Genomic DNA, 26,601 nt, shown 5'->3' on the forward strand with positions numbered 1-26,601 from the left:
GAGTACCATTCTCCATGGAAGGCTAGTTATACCAATCATGTACAGTGCCTTGCGAAAGTATTCGGCCCCCTTGAACTTTGCGACCTTTTGCCACATTTCAGGCTTCAAACATAAAGATATAAAACTGTATTTTTTTGTGAAGAATCAACAACAAGTGGGACATAATCATGAAGTGGAACGACATTTATTGGATATTTCAAACTTTTTTAACAAATCAAAAACTGAAAAATTGTGCGTGCAAAATTATTCAGCCCCCTTAAGTTAATACTTTGTAGCGTCACCAGACCGTCCCAGTCTCAGGTCTTTTGCAGACTCCATCAGGTTTTCTTCCAGAATGGTCCTGTATTTGGCTCCATCCATCTTCCCATCAATTTTAACCATCTTCCGTGTCCCTGCTGAAGAAAAGCAGGCCCAAACCATGATGCTGCCACCACCATGTTTGACAGTGGGTATGGTGTGTTCAGGGTGATGAGCTGTGTTGCTTTTACGCCAAACATAACGTTTTGCATTGTTGCCAAAAAGTTCAATTTTGGTTTCATCTGACCAGAGCACCTACTTCCACATGTTTGGTGTGTCTCCCAGGTGGCTTGTGGCAAACTTTAAACAACACTTTTTATGGATATCTTTAAGAAATGGCTTTCTTCTTGCCACTCTTCCATAAAGGCCAGATTTGTGCAATATACGACTGATTGTTGTCCTATAGACAGAGTCTCCCACCTCAGCTGTAGATCTCTGCAGTTCATCCAGAGTGATCATGGGCCTCTTGGCTGCATCTCTGATCAGTCTTCTCCTTGTATGAGCTGAAATTTTAGTGGGACGGCCAGGTCTTGGTAGATTTGCAGTGGTCTGATACTCCTTCCATTTCAATATTATCGCTTGCACAGTGCTCCTTGGGATGTTTAAAGCTTGGGAAATCTTTTTGTATCCAAATCCGGCTTTAAACTTCTTCGCAACAGTATCTCGGACCTGCCTGGTGTGTTCCTTGTTCTTCATGATGCTCTCTGCGCTTTTAACGGACCTCTGAGCCTATCACAGTGCAGGTGCATTTATACGGAGACTTGATTACACACAGGTGGATTTTATTTATCATCATTAGTCATTTAGGTCAACATTGGATCATTCAGAGATCCTCACTGAACTTCTGGAGAGAGTTTGCTGCACTGAAAGTAAAGGGGCTGAATAATTTTGCACGCCCAATTTTTCAGTTTTTGATTTGTTAAAAAAGTTTAAAATATCCAATAAATGTCGTTCCACTTCATGATTGTGTCCCACTTGTTGTTGATTCTTCACAAAAAAATACAGTTTTATATCTTTATGTTTGAAGCCTGAAATGTGGCAAAAGGTCGCAAAGTTCAAGGGGGCCGAATACTTTCGCAAGGCACTGTATCTCATGTGTATAGAATATTTGTTCATTGACAGATATAAGGTAAATATCTGAGGTTGAATTATAACCTGTATAATACAATATATACAATACAATAATAATATATATAATACAATACAATAATGTGTGTGTGTGTGTGTGTGTGTGTGTGTGTGTGTGTGTGTGTGTGTGTGTGTGTGTGTGTGTGTGTCTGTGTGTGTGTGTGTGTAGCCATTCTGACAGTTGTTGGAGTTTGACTCAAGGGGCTCTTCCAGCTCTTCTTATTATACTGTAGTACACTCTGTGGTAATACTCTCAAGTGTAGTACACTCTGTAGTAATACTCTGTAGTGTAGTACACCCTGTAGTACACTCTGTAGTAATACGCTGTAGTGCAGTACACTCTGTTGTAATACTCTGTAGTGTAGTACACTCTGTAGTAATATTCTGTAGTGTAGTACACTCTGTAGTGTAGTACACTCTGTAGTAATACTATGTAGTGTAGAACACTCTGTAGTAATACGCTGTAGTGCAGTACACTCTGTAGTAATACTCTGTAGTGTAGTACACTCTGTAGTAATATTCTGTAGTGTAGTATACTCCCTAGTACACTCTTTAGTAATTCTCTATAGTGTAGAACACTCTGTAGTAATACTCTGTAGTGTAGTACACTCTGTAGTAATACTCTGTAGTGTAGTACACTCTGTAGTAATACTCTGTAGTGTAGTACACTCTGTAGTGTAGTACACTCTGTAGTGTAGTACACTCTGTAGTAATACTCTGTAGTGTAGTACGCTCTGTAGTACACTCTGTAGTAATACTCTGTAGTGTAGTACACTCTGTAATACACTATGTAGTGTAGTACACTCTGTAGTAATACTCTGTAGTAATACTCTGTACTGTAGTGCACTCTGTAGTACACTATGTACTGTGGTACACTCTGTAGTAATACTCTGTAGTGTAGTACACTATGTGGTATACTCTGTACTGTAGTACACTATTGTGTAGTACACGCTGTACTGTAGTACACAGTGTACTGTAGTACACAGTGTACTGTAGACTAGTGCACTATGTAATACACTCTGTAGAGTAGTACACTCTGTAGTACACTCTGTACTGGAGCACACTCTGTAGTACACTTTTTTAGTTGTCATGTCAGTGATGATCAAAGCTGTGACAGGTTGGTGTACAGCGTTTTATTTACAGTTGATGATAACGTATGACTGGAGTGAAAACAGAGGGGGAAAGGCAGTGTGAACCGAATACATCTTCTGAGAGCAGCTCTCCCCTCCCACTCTTACTGTAAGTCAAACTGATCCATAGTCCTCTCCTCAGCTTCTGTGTTTCTCCCTCTTCTCATACACTTTATGTGTGTGTGAGGTTGCTGCTCCAGGAATCAATCGTTCCTTTCATTTCAATCAGCCTTATTACTGTTGGGAGCTCAGCAACTCAGCATCAAAGGCTGCTATGTGCTCTCCCTTCTCCCAGTTCCTCTCTGCTCTCTCACTTAGGGTTTTAGAAAATAATTATATAAGAATTATGTAGTAATCATCTCAAGTGCAGATTTGCTAACAGGCAGTTTTCCAGTCACCTCTGTGGAAAGTGTATAATAATATGAGCATGTAGTTGGTGGTTTGAAGGATGACAGGACAACACCCAAAGGACCCAGTACATGACAGAATACAGTAGTGTAGCAGTCTCTCCATGATAAGCCTCTGCACTGCTTTGATATATGACTGATCTAGGATCAGGCGTCACATCATCACACTCTCTCATCCACTGTCCCACAGCGAGGGGAATTGAAAATCAGTTCTGCGCTTTCGCTAAATATGTGTGGAACAACTTTAAATAATTGAGTTTCATTTAAATGATGAACAATTTTCTGGACTGCTACAGTAGGATAAAGTAACTATAACTCTCCTCTGTGTTCTTGTGTTGTAGACCCAACATGGACGAGGCAGAGAAGTACCAGCAGAGAGTGCAGGCTATAGAGGTGAGTCTCAGGGTTTTAGTTCCACCTTACAAATGTATTTGAACTTGTGCATTGATAAAGACGCACAACAACGGTCAGGGCTGAGAGGCTTTTACTCTGCATCAAAGCAGTGATCTGTAAATAGTTACCCTTTTTAACCTCACATTCTGCAGAAGTCAACACAATTAAAGACATTCTAACATTAGGCACACAACCCACACAGAGCACATTGACATGTACTATACATTATGCTTATATGATGGATATTTCCACCAGCAATGTACATCTACATCACATACCTGCTCTCCCCCAGCCATGTACATCTACATCACATACCTGCTCTCCCTCAGCCATGTACATCTACATCACATACCTGCTCTCCCCCAGCCATGTACATCCACACCACATACCTGCTCTCCCCCAGCCGTGTACATCCACATCACATACCTGCTCTCCCTCAGCCATGTACATCTACATCACATACCTGCTCTCCCTCAGCCATGTACATCCACACCACATACCTGCTCTCCCTCAGCCATGTACATCTACATCACATACCTGCTCTCCCCCAGCCATGTACATCCACACCACATACCTGCTCTCCCTCAGCCATGTACATCTACATCACATACCTGCTCTCCCTCAGCCATGTACATCCACATCACATGTCTGCTCTCCCTCAGCCATGTACATCTACATCACATACCTGCTCTCCCTTAGCCATGCACATCTACATCACATACCTGCTCTCCCTCAGCCATGTACAGCCACATCACATACCTGCTCTCCCTCAGCCATGTACATCTACATCACATGTCTGCTCTCCCTCAGCCATGTACATCTACATCACATACCTGCTCTCCCTTAGCCATGTACATCTACATCACATACCTGCTCTCCCTCAGCCATGTACAGCCACATCACATACATGCTCTCCCTCAGCCATGTACATCTACATCACATACCTGCTCTCCCTCAGCCATGTACAGCCACATCACATACCTGCTCTCCCCCAGGTCTGTCCATGTTTGAATAATTCAATTGGGTTGCATGGGGTTTGCTTCAGGGCCACTACTGACCTCATCAGCAGGGTTAAACACTACAGGGACCTTGAGCATTAAGACACAGTAGAAATACACACACACACACACACACACACACACACACACACACACACACACACACACACACAATGCTCATGCCTTCCCTCCATGCTTTATCCTGTCTTTCTTTGATGCAGTGGGGTCTAGCCAACTCCCACATGTTATGCCACAACACAGTTGTTATTGAATTAGGTTAGACCAAAATCATTCATTAAAGTCTGATCTAAATTAGCCCTTCTGTTTAGCGTAATCTAACTGCAGTTGCTTTTGAAAGGAGGGATGTTGGGGAAACTATGAGAGGTCCGAAGGGAGAGCAGTCTCAGGCCTGGATTGGTGCTAATGTATGGGAGTGAACCGCTCCTCCTGACAGAACATGAATGTGCAGTATGTGTGATATATGTGTGTTACTGTTCAGACTAGCTGATGACGATGGAGTGCTGGCATGCCCACGTACTCCTAGCCTTGCCCCTTCATCTCCGTTTCTCTGCACTTTGACCTTAAAGAACCAGCTGTTCCACCGGTCAACAGCATATATGTCTATGGGGCTTGTCACTCTAATCTACTTTCACAGCCTTTCACTTATACTGTAGTATGATATACAGTACTGTAGTTGTGCTGTTATCTTCTCCTTCACTAGCATCATTCAAATGACAACTATGACTATCTCAGTAGAGCTTGAAAGCAGTGTGAGCTGTGGGACTCTGTCTCTGTGGTGACACACGTCTGAGATGCTTAATTACAGGAAGTGCTCCTCATTAGGTTCAGAAACATAATTATATATCTAAATCCACTCAACCCTAAATCTCTCTTTTTTTGTTGTTCTCTTTCTATTCTTCTCCCATCACCAGGACAAGCGACGTAAGCAGCAGGACGACGAGAATGCAAGGAGAGAGATGGAGGAGGAGTGGCTGACGCAGGCCCAGCGCAAGGTCTGTCTGTCTGTCCTTCCCTGTTGTCCTGTTGCAGGGAGCCACATGGCTGGCAGCTGGTTCACATGCCCAGGGTGGAGCCCTCCTGTGTGATGATAAACTCAATTAGCTCCATAACACCAGACAACATCCCCAACACCATGAGGTGTCCTGAGGCATTCTCTATTCCTCTGTATAACAGTATTTTTCTCCCTCCTTCCTGATCAACTCTCTTCTGCTCATCATCTTACCATGATCTCTGCTACCATGACCTCTGTAACGGAGAGAGAAATCACATGAAAGAGAGGAACTGAAAGGATGAGGTGGTTGTAGAGAAAGAGGCAGGGAGTGAGTCAGAGTGAGAGTGAGAGAGAGAGCTGTGCATTGTGTTGATCTTTGTCAGTAACTCTCTCCTCCACTGGGACCACCAGCACTGATCCCTGTTGGACCCCATTAACTCCTTCACGTCAGATCAGTGGTGGAGTGGCTAGAACCGCTCCATCAACACATATCACTCAGGCAGCCGCCCACACAAATAGTCTACTCTACATTACTGGGTTTGCCTGAGGATGTGTGCTGTGCTGGCGTCACTAGCTTTACACATGGCAGAGGAAAGAGAGTTGTCTGAAGCCACAGGGCTTCCTTCTTGCTCAGTGTGAAGTGTGAGAACAGTCTCTTGTTCCCAGTCAGCCCAGAAGTTAGAGCATCTCTGTAAGCACAGCTCACTTCCCCTCCTGTCTTACATTTATTTTCTGACTCTGAGCACAGTAAGAGACTGGTCCACATGGAGTGGTCACATACTTTCCATCCAAAATGTTGTCTTGGCAAATAGTTGTGAACTAGGCCAACTTAGTGTCACCCCCACTCCAATATAATGTTGTGTCATTGTCACCACTGTCTGTCTGTTGTTGTGGCTTGGCTTCCTCTCATACTCCCCAAATCGTCGTATGACTAATTGATGAGGCTTGGAGCCAGGTAGGACTATGTTCCCCCCTCGGCTTGGTGTTGTCATACCTGAGTTAGAATGAAAGGAGGACCCCTCCTTTACTGTACCTCTGGGCTCTGGAAGGTTTCTGCTTCAAAAGTTGAAAGGGAACTAACTGAGTCGCAGCCAATGCAGGTTGGTCCATTTACAAACACTCTCAAAATTAACATGGTCAGGTTTATTATTGTCAGTCTCAATCAAACCCCTTGTGATCAAGCCTACACCCGGGTTTGGGGACAGTTTGGGGGCATTCTCCCTCACAGACAGATAAAACCAGGCTCTTGGCCTCACTCATCCTGCTGGAGATCCAAAATGGCAGCCAGAGCTCTGTGTCTAGGGGCTGTTTGTTTTGGTTACTGCATACTGGATAACCGTTTCAGTATTCATAGAGACAGAAGGCTTTTGTTTTTGTTAGCTTCTTTTGCTATGGGGAATTTGAGAGAATAGGCTTGTTTTGGAAGGATGAGCTGGCAGTTGGGGGAGCTGCATGCTGAGAGAGAAGGCTCAGAGCATAGGCCGTTTCATGTATATGCTAACTGCACAGGACATAGCAGACCCTAGTCATAGTCACCAACCCTCTTTCTCTCTCCATCCCTCTCTCCCTCTCTCTCTCTCTCCATCCCTCTCTCTCTCTCTCCAAATCTCTCCTCACAGCGGAAGTCCTTGAGGGACCAGTGGCTGAGCGAGAACCCCCAGCCTGTCCCTGGGCGCAGCGCTGAGAATTACACAGAGGAGTGAGACACCCACGGCACACACACACACACAATCTATCACTCCCCATGCCTGTTGGCTGAGGGAGTTGATATGCTCAGATGTTTTTATATCTCTTACATAAAGCACTTGATACTGACCCTCCCCTGAACTGTATTGATGCCTCTGCATGTATGTATTGTATGTGTGAATGGGTTTGTATGTTAATGTGTTGGTTTCACATGTTATGTGGTGTTACGGTCATCATCGTGTGAATGTATGTGTATTAGGTTGCCAACTGAAGAGGATATAGTGGAGGTCATTGAATCCACAAGCTACACAGTCACCAATGCCCAGAACCACAGCCAGGCAAGTGGAGAAAGCAGAGACATTCCGAGAACCTGAGTTTCAATATGATTTATAATATACTTAATCAATTAGAATACCTCTGTGCCATATTAAATATCTTATCAGATTTTCCCCATTATATACTGAACAAAAATATAAATGCAACATGGAAAGTGAGCATTTCTCCTTTGCCAAGATAATCCATCCACCTGACAGGTGTGGCATATCAAAAAGCTGATTAAACTACATGATCACTACACAGGTGCACCTTGTGCTTGGGACAAGAAAAGGCCACTAAAATGTGCAGTTTTGTCACACAACACAATGCCACAGATGTCTCAACTTTTGAGAAAGCATGTAATTGGCATGCTGACTGCAGGAATGGCCACCAGAGATGTTACCTTAAGCCGCCTTCAAAGTCGTTTTAGAGAATTTGGCAGTACATCCAACAGGCCTCACAACCGCAGACCACACGTAACCATGCCAGTCCAGGACCTCCACATCGCCTTCTTGACCTGCGGGATCGTCTGAGGAGTATTTAGGTCTGTAATAAAGCCCTTTTGTGAGGAAAACCTCATTCTGATTGGCTGGACCTGGCTCCCCAGTGGGTGGACCTGGCTCCGAAGTGGGTGGGCCTATGCCCTCGCAGGCCCATGCATGGCTGAACCCCAGCCCAGTCATGTGAAATCCATAGATTAGAGCCTAATGAATTTATTTCAATTGACGGATTTCCTTCTATGAACTGTAACTCAGTAAAAACGTTGAAATTGTTGCATGTTGCGTTTATATTTTTGTTCCGTATACTTTTTTTTACCCCAATGGTCTGTTTTACTCAATATTCTCAATGTTTTTACATCAATAACAGCCGATTCAGTTTGGAACTGTGTAATATAAATAGCTACGATATTTCACAACTACAGCAGTTGAAGATCTTTTCCCTCACTAAGCCTGTGATCCTACAGATTGATGTTCAGCAGAAACCACTCCTCTCTATAGTAAAGTTTCCCGTTGTTCATGCAGTTATGACCTTTTCAACAGATTGGTTTTTGCCTCCCTTTGTAAATCAAACCACAGTACATTGCAAAGTGCCGATCCCCTGTTCTAAAGTAGGAGTGTATGTATGCTACCCTATGGAAAACTGACTCTGACATTTTGTGACGTTATAGCCCTACACATTGGGGGAGCCCTAAAGGGTGTCTGGCTATTGACTGACAGGACTTTGACCCCGTACCAATTGTGAACTCTACAGGGGAACATATACTGAGTGTGTAAAACATTAGGAACACCTTCCTAATATTGAGTTGCACCCCCTTTTCCCCTCAGAACAGTCTCAATTCGTCGGGGCATGGACAAGGTGTCGAAAGCATTCCACCAGTAGTGGTGCGTGGGTAAAATCACCGGGGAAGCCAAGCCAGAAAAAAAGTGATAATTGTTGTTGTTTGCTCTATAATCTGTTAGTTCATATGCCTTGCCACTGTGATATATAGGCCTAAGGCAGAGACAATAATAAGACACAGTGGCAGAAAAATCAAACACACCTTTGTTTCATCACAAAACCAGAGAGCAACATCTGTCCGGTAAAGTCCACAAAACATATTGAATGTAACAAAAAGCTACATGACCTGCAGCATGGTCAAGCAAGTTAATGTTTTCAACATTTTCAGACTACTAAACGACTATTGATTTAGAACCACGTAGAGTTCCCGCAAGTCACAAAGAAAAACAGGAGCTGCCTCCACTATTCCAGCACCATTTCAACTTCAACATTTCAACACCATGAAATCACCTCTACTTAGTCTAATACAGTGACAACTAAAAGATACAAAAACATTTTTTTGTCCAATCAACATACGCCAAACATGATGGTGGCTGTCCATGGTACTCATGTGTGTGTGTGTGTGTGTGTGTGTGTGTGTGTGTGTGTGTGTGTGTGTGTGTGTGTGTGTGTGTGTGTGTGTGTGTGTGTGTGTGTGTGTGTGTGTGTGTGTGTGTGTGTGCGCGCGCACACACACACAGTTTATAGTTTTTGTTGCCCTGCGCTACCTGGCTAAAATTCTTGCTCGCTAGCCCAACTTCCTTTCATGGGCAACGTTAGCTAGTTAACAGCCTACTACGTCTAGCTACATATTGAACTTCCATCCTCTCAGTTCAGGGGCACAACAATGTATGAATTTATGGTTGGATCAGAATCGCCGTTTTATCATTGTCTAGTATGGAGAATTAAGTAGAACCAGTCCAAATCCTTATCTCCATCCATGGCTAATATAGGAAAGGTGACATCAATAAGGGATCATAACTTTTACCTGGATTCACCTAGTCAGTCTATGTCATGGAAAAAGCAGGTGTGTTTTGCACACTCAGTGTATATAATATACTGGCCATTACTTGAACTTTTACATTCCGGTTTGTGTCTGGTCCATCTTTAGCTCACACTAACACTTGGTAAGGAAGTTCAGTGTGTATTCATCTCTAACACTCTAACACGAAGCTGAGCCCAGCGCCACACTGCTCTAATGGTTACTGTGACATATTTATGGCAGTGCGTAGGGCCTGGGAGAGATAAGGGAAGAAGAGGAAAGTGTTTGGGGGAGACAGTGACTGTAGGACTGTTAGGACCAGGGGTTCCACTTAAAATTGTCTCCTCTGTTTCCCCATAGGCTGACATTGAAGAGGGTGGGATACAAGGTAAGCTTCACCTGCATGGTCCTTTAGCTCTAGTTCTGGACATCTTGTTCATTCTCACTTTCTCTTAGACCATCCTGCATGTGACTGTTCTTTCATCTCTTTCTGACTGACACTAATGTAATCAGGGTGACAGAATGAAGCCACAGCTGTGATTGTTTTATAGTTGATATGATATAACTCAAATGCATGATTGTCACGCAGCACATTAGAATTTGTATATGGAAAGTACAATGGTTTTGTATTAGCTGTATCTTTATCTTTTAGACATCATCAGAGCTGCTGGGGGTCAGCTCCCTGGGCCAGTAATGGAGAGGGTTCTCCATGAGAATGGACTGGAAGGTCGATCAGGTATTGTCTGGGGAGGATTCCTACCACAGAAATGTGATAGTGCTCATCATCATCCACACCATTGATTTGGGACGGGCCCAGCCACAGTGAAAATCTAAACATACCTTCACTATGAGGGAAACCGTATTTCTCTCCATATTTTTCTCAATATCTGTTCCTGTGGCTGGGTTTTGCCTCCAGGGTACGGCTTAACGATGTGGCTGGCTGGGTTGAAGGGCTGGAGCAGAATGCAGGCGATAGTTATATTTAGGCCACTTTGTTTCTCTTGGTACATTTCTTATGCATGCTGGGGGCTATGGAGAGTGGAAAGGGTACTGGGTTGTGCACTGTGAGCCTGCACATTGACCTTGTGCTGTTTACTCATGTTGTGCAGGCTGACATTAGCAAAGAGGGCTCTGACATATGCCACAAAAATGTGCCCTCTCGTCCTGCACCTACTGGTAATGTAGGCCTTGCTTTTAGGGGAAAGGCTATATTGATAGTATTTGAGTAGTGGTATGGGTAGAATATAACATTCATATTTTATGTTTCTACTGTATATCCCAGGTAATCCATGCTCTGACCATGATTCCAAATATAGTGACTTGACTGTTATATTGCCCAGTATAATTTCTCCCTCTGTGTTGCAGTGCTGGGGATGGTTACAGTGCAGGTGGAGAGGGATTCAAAGACAGGGGTCACCAAGATCAGGTCTGTGGTGCCCGTGTCTGGAGCACCCAGGTCCTTGGGGGAGACGGTGTTCAATGACAGCAGGAAGAGCGTCCACCACGTCGGCGGGGCAGAGGGGCAGCCTTCTGCTGAGGAGCTGGGACAGCTCCTTAGTGTCATCAACGATGTCGGGATGCAAGTGCTGCTGGATGAGATCCCAGTTGTACCCCAACAGAAGGCAGAGGAGAAGATAGAGGTTGGTGGTGGGATGGAAGAGGAGGTGGACAATGTGGAGGACCCTGCCGCACCTACAACCCTGGGCTACACTGAGGAAGAGGTTGAGGTTGTGGGGCATGAGGATGATGAGATGGACGAGGAGATAGAAATAGGAGTGGTGGAAATTGTGGAGGGCCCTATCCGACCAACCGACCTGGGCTACACTGAGGAAAAGGTTGAGGATCTGGGCTATGAGGATGATGAGATTGACAAGGAGACAGGAGTAGGTCAGGTAGACCTTGTGGAGGGCACTGTCACACTGACCTTCCTGGGCTACACTGAGGTAAAGTCAGAGAGCGAGGGTCTGGGCCATGAGGATGATAGAGAGTTGGTGGAGGTGGAGAGGGTGATCATTTCTGACGCAGGTGAGGAGGAGATTGTTCTTCAGTCTCCGGTTCTTGGGTCTGAGACTGAACCCTTCCTGGGCTACACTGAGCAAGAGGTTGAGGCTGTGGTGCTTGAGGATGATGAGGAGGACGTGAGTGGATTGGTTGTCTTCGTGGAGGGCCCTGTCCCACCTGTCATCCTGGGCTACACTCAGGAAGAGGTTGAGGATCTGGGACATGAGGATGATCCCCCCAGACCAACCCCACGCTATAGAGCCGAGGAAACAGGAAAGAGGTCATCCAAACACAATACCAAGTGCTGCTCTATCATGTGATTCTGCACATGATGGAGCATGACCCCCCCCCCCCCCCCCCCCCATTCCTCTAAGCTGTGCCACTCATGATGAATGGTCTGTATGTGTGGCCTAAATCTACAACATTGCCTAAATTGCACAGGATGTGCTCCAGAGAAGCGTGTCTTTGCTCCTCATCTAAAATGTCACTGGTATCCTCTGAGACTACAGTCCCACATGGCTTGTGTCAAGGAGTGTTTACTGTTATCCTCCTCTCTTCAAACAGCTCTGTGAACAGACTCCAGTGTGACTGTTACAAAGCCCTTCTGCCTCCTGCTGGACACAGTTCAGTAATGCGACTAGGTTTTACTGCCAGAATCCCAGCAGCACTCATCTCACACTGCTCTGGATTGGTTGTATCAGCCCAAAAAACGCACTCAGCACTATGTCCTCTAGGAATGAAGACTATGAAGAATAGATGAAGAATACAACAACCACTGATCTGTTTCTTTTTGGAAATAGACTTTTAAATATTAATCTCAGAAATGCCCGATGTGCCTTTTTCAATGGCACCTCTTTTGTTCTGTACTTTTAGAGTGCCCGCATCAGTAATACAAATGTTATGGTTATGAATATGATATTGTATTCCGTCAGTGACCAAAACAGTCTGTTAAAGAAGGGTTGGTTGCCATTACATCTATTCAGTGCGATTTGTATGTGTAAGTGTGTTTGGTAGTTGAATTTTGATTTAACCATGTCTGTTAATAAATTAAGGTGGATTAAAAAAAAACTGGAATGTGTGTGATTATCAAAACACAATATATTTCATATTCTTGAAATGTTTGTTTGTCTCGTTCTTTCCTTTTGATCAGCAGTAGCAACGTTCCTGTCAGGACGTTCATGTATAGGACTCTTTATTGCAAATGAGCTTTGACATACCATTAAAGACACGCTATGGAACTTTGGCGACTATTAAGTTGTTTTTTTACCTCTCGCTTTGGGCTGGATATGCCAATGTGTAGTTCATACATACTTAATATATGAGCAGAATTACTGTTTTACCACAATTAGCCATGAAATCCCTAGTATAAAAGAGATACTATTTTTCTGGAAGATGTGCTATGCCATTTTCCCTAAAATGTTCCCCACGTGGGCCAGCCCTGTAGCAATTCGAGTTGTAGTCAATGAGCTTCAGCCCCTTCGTTGTTTGAGTGACAGGCAGTCTCACCTCTCACGTGTCTCAGCAGCAGCCTAGCAGCATCATTCAGACAGAAGCCTGGACACAGCCACGACACTGCAAACAGGTGGGTCTCTTTCTTATTATTCATTTTACAGTACCTTGCCGTATTCTGATATTATACTGTTAGTTACCAACGTTTTGTCATTAATAGCACTCACAGATGCACATGATTCATTTACATTTCATTTCCATAACCCATTTAGTTTTCATAAACAAATAATATGTATGGCTGTTATTATTGATCACAAAGTAACAACTCTTGAAAGAAGCGTCTAGCTTTACTTTCATATAGATATATACAGCCTACAGTTTATTGCCACAAAAAGGCTTTAAATATTCCAGATTTCAGGATATTTGATATGTCATGAGGTGATATGTATAATTAATTGTGGTTTTCAAGGAAGAGCTTGTATTTGTATCACTGAGAAATGTTTGGTTGACTTCCCCTTAATGGAGGAGATAAGCTCATTAAATATCATTAATATTTTGCGTTGCGATGCAATCACTTCATACATAGTGTGGCTGGCTTTTTGATAATCCAGGGCAGGAGTATGGCTATAAGCCTGAGGGTAAATATAGACATATAAATCTCACCTGCCCCTGAGGTGACTACAGATGTAGGAATTTAATTTAATCATTCTTTTGTTGCTAAGAATGTTCCTGCACAGCAGAAAACACAAACTTGTAGTGTTTTTAAAAGGCTTCTAAAGTTTGTAATTTCCACTTTGAAATTTCAGACTTGATTTACGAAAATGGCTATTCCACACAATAATTCACATGTCCTGATGCTGCAGGATTATTTTCTTGCTGTAGCAAACTGTCTTAAAATTAAGATCCTGCATCTGTAGATGACATGGGAGCATTTGTAATTAGACACGATGACAAACAGAACTGCACAACCTCATTGGCAATGACCGTTCTGATCAGTTTGCCATTGTGCATAGTAAAAAATCTGGTGTCATCTTAACAGGTGTGGTGTCTGGAGACATTCATGCAAATGACATACCGTAAACATGAATTTTCATTATGTGGTTTACTGGTTCTCACAGAGAGAGCTCTCTAATGTGGCTGGAGTTTAAATTAGTATGTTGTCATGAAATCAATGTTTTGAGCTTAAGGCTGAAAGTGATATGGCTCTGGAGGAGAAATCTGTGAAGGAGGCTCCTGTAGCAGATGCATAGTGGATGTGCCAGACAGTGAAAAGCTGATTACTCATCCCCCTAGTAAGCAGAACTCTGCTCAGGTCATTTGCATCACCATTGTAGTGTCAGCTAGTAAATATGTCAGGTGAGAGAGAACAGAATGCACTACAACTTTCAGATCATGTCCTTCATTTTAAAGCTTAAAAGGTGAAGTTGCAATTTGTGAGTATATATTTACAAAATCCAAGTTCCATGTTTTAGTGATGTGAAACTCTCATACGGTAATCAATTCCCATAAAGTCACATTATGCCAGGCCAAAGCTGGCATAATGACAGTCAACCTTTCTTTCAACTGATCTGACAGCAGTCCTCAAAAGAAACTTGGGCAACAGCAGATTCACAAACGTTTACTCTATTGTCCTATTTCTGCTGGTAATACCTGACATCTACAACATTGCTATAAAAATAGACATTTTTAGTACACACTTGAAAGACCAACACATTTCGTAACTATTTGGTTTACTGAATGGTAGAACATCTAAGCCTTGTGGTGTATGTTTTTTGAAGGGGCTCAAATAACATGCCTCTAATTGCAAAGTCATTAACATATATTTCAGATTGTGACACTGAAACCAAAGACAGTGAAAGGAGAAAAATAAAATATTAACAGGTGTGAAGTTATACCCCATCACTATGGAAACAGAGCCCATGGTCAGCCCCCGATCTCCTAAGAGTCCAGTCTCCCAGGAGGATTGTGGTCTCTGGATGGAGGTTGGCTGTAAACCGGCAGAGGACACAGATATGGCCAAAGACAACTCCTCCCTGACTTCTGGGGAAAAGCCCTGTGAGGCCTGGCAGGCTGTCATACCACCTCCCCCTTTGGTCAGCACAGGTCACCCCGATAGGATGGAGGAGGATGAGTACGTCTTCATCCTTCCCCCACCATGCAAAGACCCTTCTTGTCCAGAAGAGGGCAGCACTATGGAGCCCAATGTTGGGGCCATAAGCGTCACAGAGGCTAAAGAAAATCCCAGGAGCTTAGATGGAGTTCAATCTGAGCAGCCTAGCAGCACTCCAGTCATGGACAAGGCTACAGTAACAGTGGAAGAGGAGCAGCAGACTGAACTGAAGAAGGGAGGATCTGAGGATATCCCAGTGCTGACTGAAAGACCTGGCTCTGCCACGCCACCACCAACAGACGGATATAAAGCAGTGGGTGCCAGTAGCCCTGAGCAGCCACATCCGAACATGGAAGCCAGCATTCTGAAAGAGACAGATTCTGTCCCATCATCACAGACAAGGGAGTCTGAGCCAGAGCACAGCCTTGACAACAATAGTCATCCAACCCATGAAGGGACCATCATAGAGCCAGAACATTCAGACAAGAGTAACAATGATGTTGAGGACATGGTCGATGGTAGATCACTAGACTACGACATGACCAAAGATGAGTGGGTCAGGAGAGACAGTGCTAGCAGTGACGTCCAGTGCCTCCAGCCTCACCTATCTATTTCAAGACGCTTATCCAGAGAACAGGTATCAGTGCCCTCGCCTCAGTCACCTCCTGCTGAGCAGCAGGAGCAGCAGGAGGCTGGCAGCCTGACAGTAGCTGAAGACATCCAGCAGGGGGAGCAGCTGCTGCATCGCCTGCATCTGGTGCAACAGAGACAGGACGGACAACACGTGCCACAGGAGCCTCCGCCCTCTCACCAGGTAGCCATGAAGACAACCAATCAGGATACAGGCTACCAGGAGGGAGAGAGAATCGAGTGTAGGAAGGAAGAGGAAGAAGAAGAGGAAGGAGGGAGTGAGGGAAGCGGTGAAGAGAGAGAGCAGGGAGAGAGAGTACAGACTGTTGAGGTGGAAGAGAGAGAGCAGGGAGAGAGAGTACAGACTGTCGAGGTGGAAGAGAGAGAGCAGGGAGAGAGAGTACAGACTGTCGAGGTGGAAGAGAGAGAGAAGGGAGAGAGAGTACAGACTGTCGAGGTGGAAGAGAGAGAGCAGGGAGAGAGAGTACAGACTGTCGAGGTGGAAGAGAGAGAGCAGGGAGAGAGAGTACAGACTGTCGAGGTGGAAGAGAGAGAGCAGGGAGAGAGAGTACAGACTGTCGAGGTGGAAGAGAGAGAGCAGGGAGAGAGAGTACAGACTGTCGAGGTGGAAGAGAGAGAGCAGAGAGAGAGAGTACAGACTGTCGAGGTGGAAGAGAGAGAGCAGGGAGAGAGAGTACAGACTGTCGAGGTGGAAGAGAGAGAGCAGGGAGAGGGAGTACAGACTGTCGAGGTGGAAGAGAGGGAGCAGGGAGAGAGAGTACAGACTGTCGAGGTGGAAGAGAGAGAGCAGGGAGAGAGAGTACAGACTGTCGAGGTGGAAGAGAGGGCAGCGGTAAGTGAGGAAGACACAGAGATTCCAGAGAAAGAACATATTGAAACAGTGGCAGGAGAGAAAGCGGAGGAGGTCCAGTCTCGTCCTTCTGCCCAGCTCAGTGTCCAACCTATGGTCAGGATTGAGATGGAATGCAGTGACGATGACCAGAGTGACAGTGGGGTGTCCACTGACTTCTCCCCTGTCGGCACACACGAGATCCACACGACCACAGCCCCCATCATAGACAACAAGGCTCCCCCACCCCAGAAAGAGACTCCCATCGAGAGGGAGACCCGGCGATCTGCTGAAAGGGAGCAGAGCCTGCCGCGGTCCAGGTGCATGTCAAACACCCAGGAAGGTCAGGAGGTGGTAGACATCCCCCTGATGAAGACTCCCCTACTGGCTAAGACACTGTCCTCTAAGGCAGGGCCGGGGCAGGGCGCTGACTGGCAGTTCTCAGAGAAGAAGATGCAGAAGGAGATCAGCCAGGAGATCCAGAGGGAGCTTGTCCTGGTGAACATGGGGAAGATCCCTGGAGTCTACAGCAAGGGAACAGTACACCAGATGAGGGAGAGGAAGCTGCTGTTTGAAGCCTTCCAACAAGGCAATGCAGAAGGACCCACCAGGCACAGGAGACCCCTCACCACAGCAGGCCTGGGGATGAGAGGTCATGTCTACCCCTCTGTGCTGGAGAGGACGCGTAGCATGGAGCTTGTCTCTTTTAAAGGCTGCCCTCTCTCAAGAGCCCACTCCCACCAGCTGTTTGACTTAAAGGACCAAAAGGAGGCTAGCTCAGGCCAAAACCCAAGTGCAGAGAACCAACCTGCCGGTAAAGGAGCAGCAAGGAAGGTGGTTATTTTGGAAAGTGACGACACAATCATAGCCCACTATCCAAACCGAGACATAGGAGCCCAGCGCCTCTACAGAAGCCTAGACTGCCTAAGTATAGGGGGCACTGTCTCTACAGAGGAGGAGCACACGGATGAGGTGAGGGGAGAACAGCCAGGGAATGAGGATGAGGGCTCTGACATCCTTAGGGAGAACCCCTTCTTTAAGCTGCGTCCCTCACTGGCCATGAAGCCGGAGGTGGAGAAGGACATCCGGGAAGCCAGGGAGAGGGAGGAGGAGCTGCGCAGGCAGAGGTGTAGTCTGTACGGAGAGGCAGGAGTCAGTGAGGCCAGCCCAGACTCACCTACCACAGTCATTCCCTCATTCACCTCCTCTTTCACAGCATCAGGTCAGTGGACATGTCCTTTATTACATGTAGAATTCCTTTGTGTTTGAATTGGGGCAAAGTGAGGGGGAGTCACATGTTCAAATTTTTGAAAAAAGTATTTGTTTGTACCATCGTGATATGGTGTTGCGTATGATAAACACACCTAGCTGAGGAAAAGTGGATAAGGCAGTTATAGCCTCATTCATTCCACAGCACACATTCATCTCAGTGCAAGCACTGTAATGTCTGCCTATTTGCATTAGCATCAGATAATGTTATTATGGGCACAGTATTGTCGTCAACTTATCAAGGGCAAGATCACTCTGGCTGAACAGTTATCTGAATCAGCAGCACATGCCACAGGGGGACTTTGTAGGATGTAACCAAAGTTACCACAGCAGTACAATGGCCAGGAAGTTCAGATCAAGGGTGTTCTGGGCATCTGCATGTTTGAGATGGCAGATATGTCTTAGGGGGCAGCAAGGGGTTCTGTGAGCACAGTGCAGTCACAGCTTATTCCTGAATCATATGAGTATGTATATTCTAGATTGATAAACTTGTGGACATTGGGATGTATATATATATATATATATATATATATATATATATATATATATATATATATATATATATATATATGGCTTTGACCTGTGACCATTGATATTAGGGGTCTGGGGGGACAGACGGGAGAAGATCATTTCCTTGACTTCTAGCATGATTCAAATAAAATGAACTAGTTCCAAAGATAGCCATCGGAGGAATTACAATATGAATTATAGTAACTGCAATGGATACATTTTCAAATGGTACGGAGTCTAGAAGGAGTTTGTATTTTTACTTAGCAGTGTTTTGGAGCCTGCTAGATCAGTCTGTAAATCCTTTCCTTATCCTATTTTCTTATTCCTTATCCTGCCTCTCTGCAGTTGATGGCCGACAATCCAAGGGGAAGTTGGATCGGACATGGCCTCCTCCCAATCCTAAGAGTGCTAGGGAGAACCCTGGACAAACACAGGTACAGCTCTACTTTCCAAGAAGTATCCTCCCTGTGACAGGAACACAACATGTCATTCACTCACAAGCTTTGATTGCAATTATACTGTAAGTCTGTCTCTGCTAGCAATGTAACAGTAGTTCCAGTAGTAGTTGAGAAGTGGTGTATTTACACTGGCAAATCTGACCTCAACATTTATTTTCAGAAGTAACTGGCCTATAATGTTTGACATCTGACAAGGGATGTGTTTATATTCAAGTTCTGTGTGTGGCTAAATGGAGATTGACTGACATGTAAGAAAGCCTAACCTGCTAATCAGACTAGCTAAATCCATTTCCTGTGTCCTGCATTATCTCTCCAGGAGCCCAAGGTTTACAAGGCAGGCGGCCAGAAAACTCCTCTGTGGCAGCGTTGGGAGGCAGGTATGGTGAACGGGCCACTGCCACGGGAACAGGACTGATACTGGAGGTCACCAATACCAGGACTTCTATAACATTAACATGTCAAATGTATCACCAAGGAACTGGGATGGTAGAACTGCATAATTCACTACGATGGCAGAAACTTGAATTAGTATTAGCTTGAACATTCCATGCTTTGTAAGACTAGCATCTGTTTTGTACATAACATTGCAATTTCATTACAAATATTCACAATGTACAAAAGACGTCCTCTCTCATTTAACTGCTCTGCTTGTAAAGGTTTAACTCCTGTTCAGTGTTCGATCGAAATGACAAATGTCATCCACAATACAGAGAAATGTCATTATCAAGAATTGCATAAATGTGAAGGTAAACAAAACTACTATAAATGTTTCAGTAAACGCACAAATGCCGCAATCATATCTCAGTTTTGTCCCATCAGGCTTTGCTTATCAGTATTGTACAGTTTGTTAATACAATCCAGTAAGGAGGAAGGAAGTGCATACATTAAATATCCTTTTCAAATCAACTCTGTCTAATTTATCTTGCTACAGGAAGGTTCCTGTCCTTCATGTTATAGTCACGACTGACAGTGAACAAACAACAACCTAAAGTAATTGGCATTTACATTTTTTTTTGTTATATGCTTGGACCCAGATGCATTTTGAACACCAGATGACTGTTATCCTGGGTGCAACCATGTTTGACTCAGCAAGCATAGTTAGCTGACCATAACCCACCCAGTCTACTTCAACATGAGCTCGGGCCTCTGTGGCTAAAGCTAAGGTTTCACTGTGGGTCTCTCTATCTGCCATAAGTCACAAGTTAGAGGTGAGACAGACAGCTTTCTGGCCTCTCAATGATTGGATGGAGTATGACATAATGACATGGAGTAACCAAAGTTCAGTCCATCAACATATAAAACACTGTCATGATATGACTCAGATGAATAGTGGAAACAGGGTTCTGTTTTAACACCAGAAATGTTTGAGTCAAACACTCAAACACCAGAAATGTTTGAGGCATAGGCAGGATGCAGTAGATGGTATAGAGTACAGTATATATATATTTTTTTTTCACCTTTATCTAACCAGGTAGGCAAGTTGAGAATAAGTTCTCATTTACAATTGCGACCTGGCCAAGATAAAGCAAAGCAGTTCGACACATACAACAACGCAGAGTTACACATGGAATAAACAAACATACAGTCAATTATACAGTAGAAAAATATGTCTATATACAATGTGAGCAAATGAGGTGAGATAAGGGAGGTAAAAGCAAAAAAGGCAATGGTGGCAAAGTAAATACAATATAACAATATAGTAAAACACTGGAATGGTAGATTTGCAGTGGAAGAATGTGTAAAGTAGAAATATAAATAATGGGGTGCAAAGGAACTAAATAAATAAATACAGTAGGGGAAGGGGTAGTTGTTTGGGCTAAATTATAGATGGGCTATGTGCAGGTGCAGTAATCTGTGAGCTGCTCTGACAGCTGGTACTTAAAGCTAGTGAGGGAGATAAGTGTTTCCAGTTTCAGAGATTTTTGTAGTTAATTCCAGTCATTGGCAGCAGAGAACTGGAAGGAGAGGTGGCCAAAGGAGGAATTGGCTTTGGGGGTGACCAGAGAGATATACCTGCTGGAGCGTGTGCTACAGGTGGGTGCTGCTATGGTGACCAGCGAGCTGAGATAAGGGGGGACTTTACCTAGCAGGGCCTGTAGATGACCTGGAGCCAGTGGGTTTGGCGACGAGTATGAAGCGAGGGCCAGCCAACGAGAGCGTACAGGTCACAGTGGTGGGTAGTATATGGGGCTTTGGTGAGAAAACGGATGGCACTGTGATAGACTGCATCTAATTTGTTGAGTAGGGTATTGGAGGCTATTTTGTAAATGACATCGCCGAAGTCGAGGATCGGTAGGATGGTCAGTTTTACGAGGGTATGTTTGGCAGTATGAGTGAAGGATGCTTTGTTGCGAAATAGGAAGCCAATTCTAGATTTAACTTTGGATTGGAGATGTTTGATGTGAGTCTGGAAGGAGAGTTTACAGTCTAACCAGACACCTAGGTATTTGTAGTTGTCCACATATTCTAAGTCAGAACCGGAGGAGTGATGCTGGACGGGCGGGCAGGTGGAGGCAGCGATCGGTTGAAGAGCATGCATTTAGTTTTACTTGTATTTAAGAGCAGTTGGAGGCCATGGAAGGAGAGTTGTATGGCATTGAAGCTCGTCTGGAGGTTAGTTAACACAGTGTCCAAAGAAGGGCCAGAAGTATACAGAATGGTGTCGTCTGCGTCGAGGTGTATCAGAGACTCACCAGCAGCAAGAGCGACATAATTGATGTATACAGAGAAGAGAATCGGCCCAAGAATTGAACCCTGTGGCACCCCTATAGAGACTGCCAGAGGCCCGGACAACAGGCTCTCCGATTGGACACACATGAACTCTATCAGAGAAGTAATTTGTGAACCAGGCGAGGCAATCATTTGAGAAACCAAGGCTATTGAGTCTGCCGATGAGGATGTGGTGATTGACAGAGTCGAAAGCCTTGGCCAGGTCAATGAATACGGCTGCACAGTATTGCTTCTTATCGATGGCGGTTAAGATGTCGTTTAGGACCTTGAGCGTGGCTGAGGTGCACCCATGACCAGCTCTGAAACCAGATTGCATTGCGGAGAAGGTGCGGTGGGATTCAAAATGGTCAGTAATCTGTTAGTTGACTTGGCTTTCGAAGAACTTAGAAAGGCAGGGTAGGATACATATACAGTAGGTCTGTAGCAGTTTGGGTCAAGAGTGTCCCCCCCTTTGAAGAGGGGGATGACCGCAGCTGCTTTCCAATCTTTGGGAATCTCAGACGACACGAAAGTAATAGGGGTTGCAACAATTTCGGCAGATGATTTTAGAAAGAAAGGGTCCAGATTGTCTAGCCCAGCTGATTTGTAGGGGTCCAGATTTTGCCGCTTTTTCAGAACATCAGCTGACTGGATTTGGGAGAATGAGAAATGGGGAAGGGTTGGGCGAGTTGCTGTGGGGGGTGCAGTGCTGTTGACCGGGGTAGGGGTAGCCAGGTGGAAAGCATGGCCAGCCGTAGAAAAATGCTTATTGAAATTCTCAATTATAGTGGATTTATCGATGCTGACAGAGTTTCCTATCATCAGTGCAGTGGGCACCTGGGAGGAGATGCTCTTATTCTTCATGGACTTTACAGTGTCCCAGAACTTTTTTGAGTTTGTGTTGCAGGAAGCAAATTTCTATAGATAGCCTTGGCTTTTCTAACTGCCTGTGTATATTGGTTTCTAACTTCCCTGAAAAGTTGCATATCACGGGGGCTGTTCGATGCTAATGCAGAATGCCACAGGATGTTTTTGTGTTGGTTAAGGGCAGTCAGGACTGGAGAGAACCAAGGGCTATATCTGTTCCTGGTTCAAAATTTCTTGAATGGGGCATGCTTATTTAAGATGGTGAGGAAGGCATTTAAATAAAAAAAACAGACATTCTCTACTGACGGGATGAGGTCAATATCCTTCCAGGATACCCGGGCCAGGTCGATTAGAAAGGCCTGCTCGCTGAAGTGTTTCAGGGAGCGTTTGACAGTGATGAGTGTAGGTCGTTTGACCGCTGACCCATTACGGATGCAGGCAATGAGGCAGTGATCACTGAGATCTTGGTTGAAAACAGCAGAGGTGTATTTAGAGGGCAAGTTGGTTAGGAAGATATCTATGAGGGTGCCCGTGTTTACGGCTTTGGGGTGGTACCTGATGGGTTCATTGATCATTTGTGTGAGATTGAGGGCATCAAGCTTAGATTGTAGGATGGCTGTAGGACTATATATGACTATATACAAATGAGATGAGTAATGTAGGGTATGTAATCATTTTATAAAGTGGCATTGTTTAAAGTGCCAAGTGATACATTTATTGCATCCCATTTTTAATTACTAAAATGGCTAGAGATTTGAGTCAGTATGTTGGCAGCAGTCACTCAATGTTAGTGATGGCTGTTTAACAGTCTGATGGCCTTGAGATAGAAGCTGTTTTTCAGTCTCTCGGTCCCAGCTTTGATGCAGCTGTACTGACCTTGCCTTCTGGATGATAGCGGGGTGAACAGGCAGTGGCTAAGGTGGTTGTTGTCCTTGATGATCTTTTTGGCCTTCCTGTGACATCGGGTGCTGTAGGTGTCCTGGAGGGCAGGTAGTTTGCCCCCGGTGATGCGTTGTGCAGCACCTCTGGAGAGCCTTATGGTTGTGGGCGGAGCCGTTTAGGCCAAAGTCTGGAACTACAATAACTTTCACATTACATTATTTTTAAGTTATATCTTATTAAAATGTAGAAGAAAGAACCCAGGAGACTACCTGCTATGTCTGAGTTGCAATTTAGAAAGCAATAGCAATGTTTGAAGGATCAAAGGCTAGCAGCACCCTCTTATGGCACTGGAAGGCCTGGGTGTAAGTCCATAAACACTGTAAAATGTAATCTAGTAATGTGCAGTGTCTTTATTAATGCAGATACATATTTGATACATACTGTAGCTCGGTCATGTGTTTACCAAAGATATATCAGTCTCAAAAAGCTGATCATTAAAACAGGACTTTCTCCTACTAGGACTTTCTCCGGTCTGTGATCAGTGGAGAGTGTCTCATCTGTGAGGTCACAGACATGACCACTGAGTTTAGCCTTGCTTAGCACCATCTGTCAGTCCCACTGCCAGGGCGGAAGGACTCCAGTCACAGTGTTAATTGTCTGACTGTTATCACCATTCAACGTAGGCCAAAAGCCTGGGCATAGCCTACAGTAGATGGGACAACAGTTAAGAATGACCCTCTAAAGATCCCAGATATAGATGTGTGAGCTTGATTTGTTTGAGAAAGCTTTCTGTACTCTAATGCCAAAGTTGATAGACTCTGTAAAATAAAAATGATACCCCTACACACACGCACAAACAGCACACCTACAGTATGTCACTCCTCACTCCTCACTTTATTTGCAGGACACAATGATCCTCCCACAAAGCCTAAAGCTGAGTGGCTGCTGCATCTCTACAGTATGTGAGAGTGCTGCTGTTGATGGTGCTGGTGGCGATGGAGCCTGTGGAGGTGGGGTTGGCGAGTCTCAGGCCGCTCTGCCTTTCTGCCAACAAACCAGGCCAGGTGGAGGAGCAGGAAGGTGACCGCCCCTCTCAGGCTCAGCAGCGACAGCTGCAGCAGGAGGAAGGCTCTGAGCATTTCCCACCCAGTATAACTCAGGAAGAGAAGCCTGAACTCCAGAGAGGACCACAGCAGGAGGGAGTTGAGCAGGACAGCCAGGGCCTCAAAGCCACAGAAGACCCGCTGCCACAAAACGTTACCCCCAGGGGATGTTCTGGGGAAGGGGCGGCGTGCGCCTGAACACAGGTGCCACAAGTCCATGCAGGATTTAGCTATGATGGTCAACAGGCACCAGAGGGCACACTGGGGGTAGATGCCTGAGAAGAACATGACGTGGCAGTAGGAGATGAGGAGCTCCAGGTAGCTCCAGGTCTGGGTGTCACACGGTGGTCTGTTGCTCTGCTCTGTGATCTGTCTAAGAACGTGAGACTGATGTTCCTGGTGGGCGCGGCCAGGGGGCATCCTCATCCTCCTCAGGCGGCGCAATAGCGTGGCGGACAGCAGCTTAATGCCCAGGTGGGTGGCCAGCTGCACAGATAGGTGAAAGCGCACCATGGTGAGGTCATTCAGGACCAGAGCCCTGTAGAGGTGGATAGAAAAGTGGTTGAAGAGGCAGGAGAGGATAACCTCAGGGAGCAGGGGCTGTTGCCTTGGTGACTGATGCCCTGGCGGCTCGGGATCAAGGCTGAGGCCTTGGGACAGTTGGAATGCAACACAGTCCATCCCTGCCATGGCAACCGTGAGGGCGATTTTGGGGAGGTAGACAAGGATGTTGTGAAAGAGGAAACTGAGCTCTTCTCTCAGGAGGAAGTCCCCCACTAGTCCATCTAGGTGTAAATACATCAGGATTGGGATGGAGGAGAGGCAGAGGGTGCAGGTTAGGAAGGCAAAGGAGTGTTGCAGTCTCCTCAAGCTCATCTTTCCAAAAGGGTGGGCATCGATCTGGGACTGTGGTGGTGCTGTGCCCTGTGCCACCCTGGGCACCGCTGCTGCTGTTGATGAGTGACTGTGTGACGGATGAGTGACCACAGTCCCCCAGTCCCTCTGCAGGGCTTTGCTCTTCTCCCTCCAGCCCTGCAGGAACAGCTCTGACCACACCACACTGGAAAGGGTGAAAAAGACCAGGTTGTTCCCCAGCCTGAGGGGGTAGAAGGAGAGAAACATGGACAATGTGGATTTCAGGAGGAGAGCATTGACCAGCGAACCCTCAAACCCAAAGTAGAGGGCCACCGCCTCCCCGAAATAAGCCCTGATATCTTCCAGCAGCTGCCAATGCTCTCTCTGGCTGAAGGGTTTGAGGCCACACCAGCCAGCCCACCACCTCCCCTGGAGGCTCTGAAGCAGCGGGGCTTCATGTAGGGGGTAGATGCTAGTTAGGACTCTTAAGCGGGACAGACTGGCCATCACTGGTTCTCCTGGAAGGAGGGGAATCCGCTGGAGCACCTGAATTTCCTCCCCCTCCCCCACTCTCAGCCTGTCTAGGATCCTCTGCACCAGGGTCACACACTCAGCCGATGACAGCATCCCATACACCCCCTCTGTGGGGCGCGTCCCCCCCAGGTCCCCCACCTCCCGTGCCTGACCTCCTATAGGGCAGCAGGGCTTGTGTCTGAACAGAAGGTCCTCGTCAGCCTCCAGGAGCAGCCGCTCTGGCGTGGCCCCCACCACCATGATGGCACCCCCGGCCCTGGTCTGGCTGATCACTCTGGCCAAGAGGTCTAGTCCCCCCAGGGGCTCGGGTGTAAGGATCTTCCCCAGGAGCCAGTCCACAGTGTCAGCCTCCACCTCAGGGTGGAACTCCAGCAGAATCAGAGAGGTGATCTCATTGAGGTGCTGCACGGGGAGCATGAAGGCTGCCATGGTGATGTTGGTGAGTTCTTTCCTCCGTGTGTTCCCTCCTCCTAATAACATGCTGTCCCGAAGAGCGGTCATGGTTCCTTCTTACTGGTGTTGACAGGGGGTTCTGCGTAGGTTTCGCCAGCCCCCTGCTTCCTCTCTTCTCTTCACAGGGTACAAGGACAGGGCTTCGATGGACAAGATCGTCTCAGCACACAGTGCCACAGGGATGTATGATGACACTAGCTGTAGCTGTGAGAATGTCTGACAGTGGGGCAGCACAGTGCAGTTACATTGTGACATC

The 26,601-nt window shown here is 45.8% G+C and overlaps 3 protein-coding genes across 3 annotated transcripts in view; 2 read left to right on the plus strand and 1 right to left on the minus strand.

Moving 5' to 3' along the window:
- The window catches only part of LOC110486491 (paralemmin-1), a 37,034-nt gene extending 24,130 nt beyond the window's left edge, over nucleotides 1-12,904 (plus strand). The window contains exons 2-8 of the mRNA XM_021558120.2: nucleotides 3,304-3,355; nucleotides 5,286-5,366; nucleotides 6,985-7,064; nucleotides 7,311-7,389; nucleotides 10,026-10,053; nucleotides 10,318-10,401; nucleotides 11,031-12,904. Of these exons, the coding sequence (XP_021413795.2) occupies nucleotides 3,311-3,355; nucleotides 5,286-5,366; nucleotides 6,985-7,064; nucleotides 7,311-7,389; nucleotides 10,026-10,053; nucleotides 10,318-10,401; nucleotides 11,031-11,986 (1,353 nt within the window). The 5' untranslated portion in view covers nucleotides 3,304-3,310 and the 3' untranslated portion in view covers nucleotides 11,987-12,904. The remainder of the gene's footprint in view (nucleotides 1-3,303; nucleotides 3,356-5,285; nucleotides 5,367-6,984; nucleotides 7,065-7,310; nucleotides 7,390-10,025; nucleotides 10,054-10,317; nucleotides 10,402-11,030) is intronic.
- A 2,115-nt stretch (nucleotides 12,905-15,019) lies between these two features.
- On the plus strand, nucleotides 15,020-19,819 carry LOC110486493. Its single transcript, XM_021558121.2, has 4 exons — nucleotides 15,020-16,039; nucleotides 16,583-17,927; nucleotides 18,830-18,918; nucleotides 19,259-19,819. Exons 1-4 carry the CDS (start codon nucleotides 15,020-15,022, stop codon nucleotides 19,355-19,357), a joined length of 2,553 nt encoding a protein of 850 aa, XP_021413796.2. The 3' UTR covers nucleotides 19,358-19,819.
- A 4,534-nt stretch (nucleotides 19,820-24,353) lies between these two features.
- LOC110485183 (anoctamin-10-like) lies at nucleotides 24,354-26,393 on the minus strand. The gene has a single exon (XM_021556249.2). The coding sequence runs from the start codon at nucleotides 26,391-26,393 to the stop codon at nucleotides 24,354-24,356; it is 2,040 nt and encodes a 679-aa protein (XP_021411924.2).
- Between the last annotated feature and the right edge of the window lie 208 nt (nucleotides 26,394-26,601).

The sequence above is a fragment of the Oncorhynchus mykiss genome, chromosome 13, assembly GCF_013265735.2.
Source record: "Oncorhynchus mykiss isolate Arlee chromosome 13, USDA_OmykA_1.1, whole genome shotgun sequence".
Lineage (NCBI taxonomy): Eukaryota > Metazoa > Chordata > Actinopteri > Salmoniformes > Salmonidae > Oncorhynchus > Oncorhynchus mykiss.

Excerpts from the sequence above, each read along its gene's own strand:
- LOC110486493 (XM_021558121.2), top strand. The coding sequence starts at position 15,020 with ATGGAAACAGAGCCCATGGTCAGCCCCCGATCTCCTAAGAGTCCAGTC. Across the intron at positions 16,040-16,582 it reads AGCCTCCGCCCTCTCACCAG|GGAGAGGGAGTACAGACTGT; the intron begins GTAGCCATGAAG and ends GAGAGAGAGCAG. Across the intron at positions 18,919-19,258 it reads AGAACCCTGGACAAACACAG|GAGCCCAAGGTTTACAAGGC; the intron begins GTACAGCTCTAC and ends TTATCTCTCCAG.
- LOC110485183 (XM_021556249.2), bottom strand. The coding sequence starts at position 26,393 with ATGACCGCTCTTCGGGACAGCATGTTATTAGGAGGAGGGAACACACGG.